The 11440-nt window shown below is 39.4% G+C and overlaps 2 protein-coding genes across 2 annotated transcripts in view; one reads left to right on the plus strand and one right to left on the minus strand.

Annotated features, from left to right (window-relative positions):
• Nucleotides 1–7303: 7303 nt before the first annotated feature.
• On the plus strand, nt 7304–10567 carry cldni (claudin i). Its single transcript, XM_024011726.3, has 3 exons — nt 7304–7461; nt 8912–9044; nt 9241–10567. Exons 2-3 carry the CDS (start codon nt 8913–8915, stop codon nt 9742–9744), a joined length of 636 nt encoding a protein of 211 aa, XP_023867494.1. The 5' UTR covers nt 7304–7461; nt 8912; the 3' UTR covers nt 9745–10567.
• A 93-nt stretch (nt 10568–10660) lies between these two features.
• Nucleotides 10661–11440, minus strand: part of coro1a (coronin, actin binding protein, 1A) — a 9583-nt gene continuing 8803 nt past the window's right edge. The window contains 2 exon segments of the mRNA XM_070449796.1: nt 10661–11058; nt 11247–11439. Of these exon segments, the coding sequence (XP_070305897.1) occupies nt 11011–11058; nt 11247–11439 (241 nt within the window). The 3' untranslated portion in view covers nt 10661–11010.

Raw genomic sequence — 11440 nt, forward strand, 5'->3', positions numbered from 1 at the left:
CTGAGCTGTATGTAATTTGATTATGCAGACAATCAGGAATTTTTATCACAGTAATATTTTTCATAAAAACTAGAAGAGAAGCAGTTCATCTCTCATCAGCCTTCAACCAGGGAAGACTGGCATGCATGTTGTTGATGTTAGTTCTGTATGTGTAGTTAAGAGCAAGGCGTGCTTCTCTGTTTTGAGCCAGCTGCAGCTTTGCTAGGTCTTTCTTTGTTGCATTTGACCATATTACCGGACAGTAATCAAGATGGGACAAGACCAGTGCCTGAACAACTAGTGCAGTTGATCTTTGTGTCAAAAACATAGAAGATCTTTTTATAACAGATATACCCCTCCCCACCTTCACAACAACTTTGTCAATATGACTTGACCATGATAATTGACCATCCAATGTTATAACTAGGATCTAGCTTCCTCAACTTGCTCAATGTTCACACCCTTTATGCACAACTCCAGTTGAGGTTTACGTCTTACAGAACGTTTTAAACCAAATACAAGGCTTTTAGTTTTAGATGTTTTTAAGACCAGTTTATTATTAATCACCCATTCTGATACTGACTGTAACTCCTTATTTAGAATTTCAGTGAGCTTATTGGCTTTGGGTGCTTACATGTAATGTGGAATCATCCGCATACATAGTAATTCTAGCTTTGTGTATGACCAGTGGCAAATCATTTGTAAAAATAGAGAAGAGTAACGGCCCAAGGCAACTTCCCTGAGGGACACRGCACTGTACATATCTGATGTTAGAGAAGCTTCCATTGAAGAATACTCTCTGGGTTCTATTGGATAAATAACTCTCCAACCATGTGATGGCAGGTGATGTAAAGCCATAGCAAGAGTTTTTTCAATAACAATTTATGATCCATAACATCAAAGGCTGCACTGAAATCTAACAATACTGCTCCAGCTATCATCTTATTATCCATTTCTTTTAACCAATCATCAGTCATCTGAGTCAGTGCAAATTGAGTGTCTTCTCTGTATGCATGCTGAATGTCAGTAGTTAAGTTGTTCTCTGAAGAATAGCATTGTATTTGGTCAAACACATTTCTCTCCAGTCTACTAAGAACAGGCATCAAACTGATTGAGCAGCTGTTAGAGCCAGCAAAGGGTGCTTTACTATTTGTAGTCAGTGAAATTACTTTAGCTTCCTTCCACACCGGTGGACACACACAGTCCTTTAGGCTTTGGTTAAATATATAGCAAATAGGCGTGGCAATACAGTCTGCTACCGTTTTCAATATTTTCCCATCAAGGTTGTCGGTACCTGGTGGCTGATCATTATTGATGGAAAACAACAGTTTTTCCACCTCTCCCACACTAACTTGACCAAATTCAAAACAGCAATCCTTCTCTTTTATTATTAGATCTTTAATACATAAATATGATTGACATTTCACTTCTAGGTTTGACCATTTTACTAGTGAAGTAGTCATTGAAATGATTGGCAATATCGAAAGGTTTTGTTATAAATTACCGATCAACTTCAATGAACGATGGAGATGAATTGGGTTTTCTGCCCACGATATCATTTAAGGTACTCCAATGTCTTTTTCCATTGTGCTTTATGTCATTTATATTGGTTAGGTATTATAATTTCTTCTTCTTTTTGTTAAGTTTAGTCACAAACTTTTTCAATTTACAGTGTCAACCAATCAGTTGAGCAGCCTGACTTGTTTGCCACCTATTTTGCACAATTTCCTTTAACCATATAATTTTTCAATTAATCATCAATCCAGGGGGCTCTAACAGTTCTCCCAGTTAGTTGTCAACAATTGGCATACATGAATAACTTTACAGATACTGCATTTGGATTCACTTCCTCATACACATCAGACCAACATACATATTTCAACAAAAGATTGCTGATATTTATTTTTGTATGATCTCTTATAAATTACTTTAGGCCCAACCTTTGTCACTTTGGGTTTCCTTATTATTGTCACAGGGACCACGTTTACATTCACACCAATATCCCGTTATTATTTGGGATACTCAAGTATTTTGTTTTTAAACATCATATACCGTTAACAATAACCTGAAAAAGCTTGTTTCCCGGTTATAAGAAACCCGGGCTAGATACCTGGGATATGCTGATCTAAAACGGGATACTGTGGCATGTTAAATTTGATCCCGTTTATTGTTGTTTTTGCAGTTTGGGCAGGTTCAGTTTTGCATATCATATGTGTTGTGTGATGCATTATGTTTTCATCTGATTGTTAAACAAATCACTTCAAAAAGTAGGCTACCTGTGCAATTTGATCCACCCTAATAATTTAGCCTACTATAATTAAGTTACTGTAAGTTTCTGCTTATAATTTCCGACATTTGGTAGGCCATATTCAGGGACGACCTGTCATTCAAGGCAGTTTTGAGCCCCACATTGTTTGCAAAAAATAAGTAAAAAGAAAGGCTTGCCTGTTTTGTATGTTATTTTGGCATTAATGTAACAGTATGCTAACTAGCTAGCCATTTCACATCCGTTACATTAATACGTGTCAGTTTGCAAACAATTAAAAAAATATATAGATATCATTGAGTTAATAAAGCTGCATACAAACAAGGTCTCTTTTTTGTTTTTCTTAATAAGGAAGCTCCAAAATGCAGGTGTTTCAGCCTAGCTCAGTGGTTTCTGTTGTGGTGGGGCAAGCCAGCAGAAAATACGGAGTGTTGCGCCGTGATTGGCTCAGTGTTCTGTCAGTCATGGGGACACGACGTCACTGCCAAGGCTAAGGGCAGAGCTCTAAAATTCTAGCTCCTTGAGGGCTGCCATAGAGTTACATTAGAAGTGTCCATCCAAGAAGGCTCAAGGTCAGTGGCCACAGATAAAATTACGTCAAATCACGTTATATCTACAGTAGCTTTGATTGGACTGATCATGTCAACATCATACATTCAAAATCTTATCTAGCAGTCATCATGAATCAAGTCACCAATCTACTGGCAAATCCTTTTCAATCTTTGTCATATGAAGATAAATAATGAAGAGAAATTATAGATAAAAGCCATATCAGCTATGTTTTTTTTAAAGACAGTAAATGAGGCTGAATGAACTGTTTCACTGCCAGACAAGGCTCCGCTGATAGTCAGGTGTAGCAGTGGTATAGTGCAATTAATGTATTGTTTAGTGTTGTGGCTTTGCTGGCATACATACCACTTTTTTTTGTTTTTGCCTCACCAAGATTTACATGCTAAAATCGCCATTGGCCATATTTGGTAGGCCATTTGTTTATCAACTATAGTTTGATACATGCAGCTTCTCTTCTGTCATAACTTGCTGCCCCAGAAGATTCAATAAAGTAGTGCTCACCAGAATAATGTCTTACATCGATAGAATGAATGCATTAGTAATGTAGTTAATACCAGTAAAGTTGTCTGTTTTGTTTAGGGACCGGGGACAAAACGCAATAACTCCAAAACGATAGAAAGATTGGTCCTGTGCAAAAGGTTTGACCAGTTTTAAGGAAATTAAAAGCTGAGAAAACGACAAAACACATTTCTGATAAGATTTCAGTTCGTCTTGGGTGCATATTTTATGTGGTTGAAATACGGTGTGCTTGCATAACAGTGTGAAAGATAACACATTACATGGGCATTTGCATTTTCTCAAGAGATCCTGAAAGAAAGAAATCATATTTCTCCACTCCTGTTCCCAAGACAAAATTAGAATTTGTTGTATAATTTCACTGCAAGAAATGCATAATTCTGCAGGAGTTAATATTATATTATGCTACATGTGAGAGGTTGTAGGCCTACAGTCAGTGTCCATATTTCAGTTACAATTCCATTTAACCCATATGAACTTAGATGAGGAATATTATTTTTTTTCATGGATACAGGGATACTCATTAGAGGGATATCAGAGGTGCATGTAAATGGCTTATACCTATAAAGACCTTAAGCGYGATATGAGCTACTATCCGGAATGCTGTGCGCATATAAATGTGGTCAATGTTATGGTCACTACAGCCAATGGGAACTGATATTGCTCTGGAGCAAAGCTCTGCAGTATTAGTGAAGAGATGATCAATACAAGTTGATGTAACAGATCCAACACTATTTGTATGCACTGTAGTTGGTTGAGTGATAACCTGGGTCGTATTACAGGCATTAGTCACAGGTAGAAGCTTCCTTTTGAGAGAAAAAAGATCTCTCTGTTAATATCACACACAATATCGAGCATTGCACACATATGATCCAAATACTGATTGTTAGCACTTTGTGGCGAAAAGTAGCACCCCACAAGAAAAGGGTTTAGATGAGGTAGGGGAACTTGCAACCACAACACTTCGACAAAACTCTCTAAGTTTGACAGGAATATGGTTCTGAAAATATACAGCAACACCTCCCCTATAGGCATTCCCGTCTTTCTTTAGATGTTACATCCTTTTATTGCTACTGCTGTTTCATCAAATAAATCATGTACTGTAAGTGAGTTTCAGAGATGGCCAGTATATGAATGTTATCCGATGTTAGCAAGTTACTCATTTCATTAACCTTATTTCTAAGGCTACATACAGTGCCTTCAGAAAGTATTCATACCCCTTGACTTATTCCATGTTTGGCTGTGCTAGAGCCTGAATTTAAAATGGATTCAAGAGATTTCTTTTACACACACTACTCCATAATGACAAAGTGAAAACATGTTTTTAGAAAATGGAGCAAATTTATTGAAAATAAAATAGAGAAATATGTGGTACTCAGTAATGTGTTATATTGGATTTGCTCCAAACATAACACTTTGTATTCAGGGAAAAAGTTAATGCTTTGCCAATGTTTTTTGCAGTATTACTTTAATGCCTTGTTGCAAACAGGATGCATGTTTAGGAATATTTTTTATTCAGTACAGGCTTCCTTCTTTTCACTCTGTCAATTAGGTTAGTATTTTGGAGTAACTACAATGTGGTTGATACATCCTCAATTTTCTCTTATCACTGCCATTAAACTCTGTAACTGTTTTAAAGTCACCATTGGCCTCATGGTGAAATCCCTGAGAGGTTTCCTTCCTCTCCGGCTACTGAGTGAGGAAGGACGCCTGTATTTTTGTAGTGACTGGGTATATTGATACACCTTCCAAAGCCTATTTAATAACTTCACCATGCTCAAAAGGATATTTAATGTCTGTTTTTTTTTTTTTTACCCATATACCAATAGGTGCCCTTCTTTGAGAAGCATTGGAAAACCTCCCTGGTCTTTGTGGTTGAATCTGTGTTTGAAATTCACTGCTAGACTGAGGGACGTTACAGACAATTTTTTGTGTGGGGTACAGAGATGAGGTAGTCATCCAAAAATCATGTTAAACATTATTATTGCACACAGAGTGAGTCCATGCAACTTATTACGTGACTTCTTAAGCAAATTTTTACTCCTGAACTTATTTAGGGTTGCCATAACAAAGGGTCTGAATACTTATTGACTCAAGACATTTCAGATTTTCATTTTTAATTAATTTGTAAAAAAAAAAAATAGAAAAACATAATTTCACAACAAAATGTGGAAAAGGTCAATGGGTGTGAATACTTTCTGAAGGCACTGTATAATAATATGGGCTGTTCTTAGCCTTTTCCTTGGTGGCTTATCGGAGATAGATATGTGGAGAAGAAAAAATTCAATTAAAACATTGTTTAGCTAATAGTGTCAGTCAATCAGGCACTTGTGTCAGTTGCTGTGTGTGTGTGTGATGTTGGGCCGAAGCTACTGACCCAGAAGCTTGGCTCTCTCACTCCTCCCAGGCTTTTGGGAGGGAGGGTGGACAATGAGCTTGTKGTAGGCYATATAAGCAARGTCCCCARGCTCTCTGGCAGCTTTCATAGCTGGGATAAGTTCTTTCTACCTCTGGCACACAGCTTCAGAGAAGTCCCTCGTTGAGGAAGATGATTCCTCTCAAGTTTTTGTCTCTCTCCAYAACAGRCWTCTTGTCCTTGAACCTTAGGAACTTGACCACTATCGGCCTGGGTCTGTCACCTGAGCTGGTTACAGGTTTTCCAGACCTATGGGCGCGCTCCACCGCAATCTTCCTATGATCCATCTGCAGCTTTTCAGTAAAAAAATGGCTTACTTTCTCCTCAGACTATATCCAGGTCAGATGTGGAGACTCTGGTATGCCATCTACAACAATGTTACTCCTCCTGGATGGTCCTCTAGTCTGTTTTCCCAGTCATTTGTAATAATGATTCACAGACAGTGCTGATGTCATCTCGCATAGACTTAGAGTTTGTTGTCAACTTGCTGCAAGTCTCTTTCAGAGCATCCACCTCTCCCTGGGAGAACTGCAAACTGTTCTTAAGGTCTTGGACCTCTKTGGTCAGATCGTCCATTCTTTTGTTAGCTGAGTCCACCAATATTTGGACAAAGCTCTTGAAGCTATTTTCCTGTTGCTGTAACAATTGCTTGTAGACATATTTTTGTTGATTTAAAAGATCACACACTTGCGATAGCAAAACACTGTCCTCTCCATTACTACCACCTTCTTTAGCTTTGGAGAGCATGATGGTAGCGTTACACATTCTGTTAACATAAAGTGTTCTGTTCTGTTGCAATTTTATAGTCAATGACATTTCAGATTTACATATGGTAATTTTCACAAAGTAGTTTTGATGTAGTGAACTCGTTTATCAAAGTAACTTTAGTTAAGTAAACAATATTTGTCTTAAGGGTAACTTTAATGTAGCTTAACTTCTTCCAGTGTGAAGTAATTGGTAGCTTGGTAAACTATTTTCAGAGTAGCTGTCACGTTCGTCGTCCTCCTCATCTGAGGAGGAGTAGTAAGAAGGATCGGAGGACCAAAATGCAGCGTGATGATTATCCATTTTAATTAGAAAACTTGAAAACAAAGAACAAAACAATAAACGGACAAACGAACGAAAACGTAACAGTCCCGTATAGTGAACACAAAACACAGGAACAGGAACAATAACCCACAATACAAAACAGGCTACCTAAATATGGCTCCCAATCAGAGACAACGAAAACACCTGCCTCTGATTGAGAACCATATCAGGCCAAACACATAGAAATAGACAAACTAGACAAACAACATAGAATGCCCACTCATATCACACCCTGACCAAACAAAACAAAGAAACATACAAAACAAACTATGGTCAGGGCGTGACAGTAGCTTTCCCAACACTGCTAAAAAGTTGTGACTAAACCTGGAATATCAACACTGGAAACACAAATGAAAGCTGGGAAAGAGAGGCATGAGACAAGTCCAGTCTGGTTGTGAGGTACATCCCACCTCCCTCTCTCTCCTGTTCTTCCCGGCCCCACCCTACACCTCACAGTCCACTACAAAACCCTTTACATCACACCAGCTACATAACAGACCACCGCTTTACACAGATCAACACCTGAATTAACAGAGTAGAATTTCCTTTTTAAAGAGAAGGAAAACCCTTGACAAAGAACTTTACTTTTCAAATTTCCAATCAAGACAAGAGGACACATCATAAGGTATTTGTTAAACTTTTCTGATTTTGTGCTATTTCAAATATGAAACATACCAGCTCCATAGTGCATTATAACTGCATTTTAATTTGTTATAACTCTTACCGGAGTAACCTATCCAATCAAGTTTAAATAAATGAACATTGATGGTATGTTTAGGGAGCATACACATGCATGTAACATCCTTATACTTTCATGAATGTCACTTAATTCAAACAGACTAAGGTATGTAGGATTCAGGCCATATGCAAAGTACAAACAAATACACTTTTTTTTGTTGCTCTCTATCGATTAAAATATAATAAGTTCTGAGGAACATTTCCACCCAAACTTTTACTTTTGACATGAATCTATTGCGAAACAATCTATGGTTAATCCAAAATACGCAACTTTTTTTCAATATGGTATAACAAATGTATTCATACTCTATTCCATTGACGAACCAAACATAACGCCTTCATGTTATGCTCAGGATTCAGTGATTCACCAGGATCTCTAAGTAGCAACAATTACTATTAGTAATTTTGTTCTTACCACTCACCCCCATCCTCTCGACCTCCTCCTCTTCCTCTTACCCTCACCTCTATGGGTCCTTTAGAGAAGAGAAGACACTTTTATGTCTTTGTTTTACTAGTCTGCCAGGTCTTGTCCAGTTGAATATAAGGAGAAGGGTCCAAGTAAGCACTATTGCATGTTTTCTTAATTCAATGAGAGTAGCATACCATCATGGGGCGGCAGGTAACCTAGTGGTTAGAGTGTTGGGCCAGTAACCGAAAGGTTTCTAGATCGAACCGCCGAGCTGACAAGGTCAAAATCTGTCGTTTTGCCCCTGAACAAGGCAGTTGTTCCTAGGCCGTCATTGTGACAAAYGCYTTTGTTCTAAACTYACTTGCCTAGTTAAATAAAWWKAAAAWTTGCTTAGYTGGAATAAATAATATGATCCAGTGGAGAAAATCAAGGTGTGACATTTTGCAAGGCTACTTACTGTTGGGGTGGAAGAAAAGCTCTTTTGGCTTGATTTAGTCAAGTTGTACTCAGCTAAAGGGATGACATTTGCTGGACTTTTTCACAGGGCTAGGTGAGATTGAGTGGATCCAGGTGAGGAGATGTTGAAGTCTCAGTGAGACTAGGAGTGGCAGCATGCCACTGAGCTGTAGCAGCAGCAGGCTGAGGTAGACCGGGCCTGTCACAACATGACTCTGTCCCAGGGCTGTGCTTTCTGAGACTTTGTTTTTAAATGCACCTCTGAGCTACACAATCCTGACTTGTACAGGCCTGTCATAGGGAATGAGTCAGTGTGTGTGTAAGTATGTGTGTGTAGGTGTTTGTTGGGTACTCTCCTGTGTGATGATCACAGAAATGACCATGTAATTCTATATCTACATTTAAAGCAACCACACTTCCTTTAATACCAGAATGTGAACTGTTTTGTATCCCCCCCCCCCCTCTCTTCCAGGATGGGATCTGCTGGGGTACAGATTGTATGTGTGGCCCTTGGGGTCCTGGGCCTGATCGGGGGCATTGTGTGCTGTGCCATCCCAAGGTGGAAAGTGTTATCATTTACAGGACAGAACATCGTAACGGCACAGGTACTGAGCAGATCAAGTGTTTTATTAGCCCTATGTGGTTTACATTTTAAACCCCTAAATACTTTCCATAATTATATTGACTCAAATGACTCTAATAACTCGGAAAACGTAGAATGAATGCAATGTGCTGAAGTCAAATAAGCTGTAATGAATGAATGGRGTGTGTATTACTGTAACTATTTGTCTCTGTGTGTAGGAAACTGAAGAGGGCCTGTGGATGACCTGTGTGGTGCAGAGTACGGGCCAGCAGCAGTGTAAGAGCTATGAGTCCCTGCTGGTCCTGCCATCTGACCTGCAGGCGTCCCGCGCCATGACCATCATCAGCTGCATGGTCACCTCCCTGGCCATCCTCATCTTGTTCGCCGGTGCCGACTTCACCACCTGCGTGGAGAATGAGGACATCAAGCCCAAGATCAGCCTTGTGGCCGGGATCGCCCTGTTGGTGTCTGGCCTCCTCCTCATCATCCCTGTCAGCTGGTCCGCCCACAACACCATCAGAAACTTCTACAACCCCCTTGTGGCCCAGAAGATGGAGCTGGGAACCTGTATCTTTATTGGCTGGGCTGCTGGGGTGCTGCTGATTCTGGCTGGAGGCCTGCTSATGTGCTTCAGCAGAGCCAAATCTGGCAGCTCGGGAGGAACCGCCAAGTACTACGGCAACAGCGCTTCAGCCCCCGCCGCCAACAAGAACTACGTCTAGTGCATTTACTACACGCTCTGTATGTTTGTATGTGTGTAGAGAGATAGTTTAATGTACTACACCTCTGTATGTTTGTATGTGTGTAGAGAGATAGTTTGATGGAAAGGAAATGGGTCAGACAGAATGGAAACAAGAAAGGGGAGGGGTTTAATCTTGAGGATAAAGAAGGGACATTATTAGTGGAAATAATGGTTGTAAATATTGAATATTTCAAAATAGTAAGACTGGTTTAGTTGTAGTTAATCCAAGGGTCCAATATGGTGGTTCAATTTAAAATACAAATATATGTTTATTTTTTGGGGGGGGGGACTAACTCAATATACTATAATATACTACAAATCYAAACTGTGTAGAGATGATGATGTACCTACATCCATACAGTTTCTTAACTGTGTCCAGCTCGCTAATAATCACCTACYTGAAGGTTAGACAGTCAAGGAGCTGCAGAAATTCCAAAAACGATGGATAGAGGAAATTATTTTACAAATTGTGACAGCGAGGAAATATAACCAATTTTCAGTGTGGATCTCCGGACCTCGTTGAAGACCAAATGCAGCCCCCGGGGCAGAATGAGTTTGACACCCTTGTTGAAACGTGTTATCTCGTTGAGTTTTTTAGTGCTGGGTGACATGCTTCTATAATGCCATGAATGAACAACAGAGAGCAAGGTGAGGGACTCAGTGGTCATGCATTTCAAAATACATGTATAGTCAAATGACTGTATATATCATTTACATCCATGAGATCACAACTTTTTTACTTATGTAAATCAGCTTGCCTTTTACTTTTGTGTATCAAATAATAAATACATGTTTTTATTTTATTCTGTTGCAATACAAATGATTGTCATCTCCTTCAGGTGTGCCATCCTTCGGATGGCGTTTGGAAATGTTAACAAAAGCAAAACAAGTTTAAATATTTTGGAAAATATTAAGGACTTTTATTTCCAACTATGTAAGAGCATATATTAAAAACAAGTCTCTATAAATGTGAAAACTGACACCAAAAAACGAATTCAAGKTTKCAGACRCAAAAATATTTGGCTGCTYAWATTGATGGYWCCTGTCTCCAACTCTCCCTTTAACCATCTTTCCTTCAAACATCCCCAACTATTTATAACTATTTTACTTTCATCTCCTCTTTCTCTTCTCCTCTTTACACCTCCTTCTCTCTCTCCATCAGCTCCCTCTCGAACACAATGGCTCTGTTTCAATTCTTGCTCTCCAGTTCGCTAGTTTCGCTAACCCGCGCGCTTGGTCAGCTCCTCTACTGTTCCTTCAGAGTCTTCACCTCCTTCTGCAAGGCATGTACCTCCTGAGAGAGAGAGAGAGAGAGAGAGACAGAGAGAGAACAAAAAAAGAGAGAGAAAAAGAGAGAGAGAGAGAGAGAGAAAAAGAGAGGGGAGATTCCTGGTAAAATGTGCAAAAGAGGAAGCCTATCTAAAATACAGTATCTATTCACAGATATATCAAAGCATGTAGGTAGATGCAGCCAGTCCTTACCCCACTGTTATCGTGCTGATGCCCCATGGCTGCTGATGTGGTCTTCAGAAGACTTTTGTGAACTTTGAACTCTTTGGTTTTGGTGGTTGTCGCAAAACCGTCCTTCAAGAGATCATGATAAGGTTGGCCCTCTTTGCCTTCAAACCACTCATTGGCCTCCACAGACGGCTCTGGACCCATGGTGTCTGGGTACA

This window comes from Salvelinus sp. IW2-2015, linkage group LG20, assembly GCF_002910315.2.
Source record: "Salvelinus sp. IW2-2015 linkage group LG20, ASM291031v2, whole genome shotgun sequence".
Lineage (NCBI taxonomy): Eukaryota > Metazoa > Chordata > Actinopteri > Salmoniformes > Salmonidae > Salvelinus > Salvelinus sp. IW2-2015.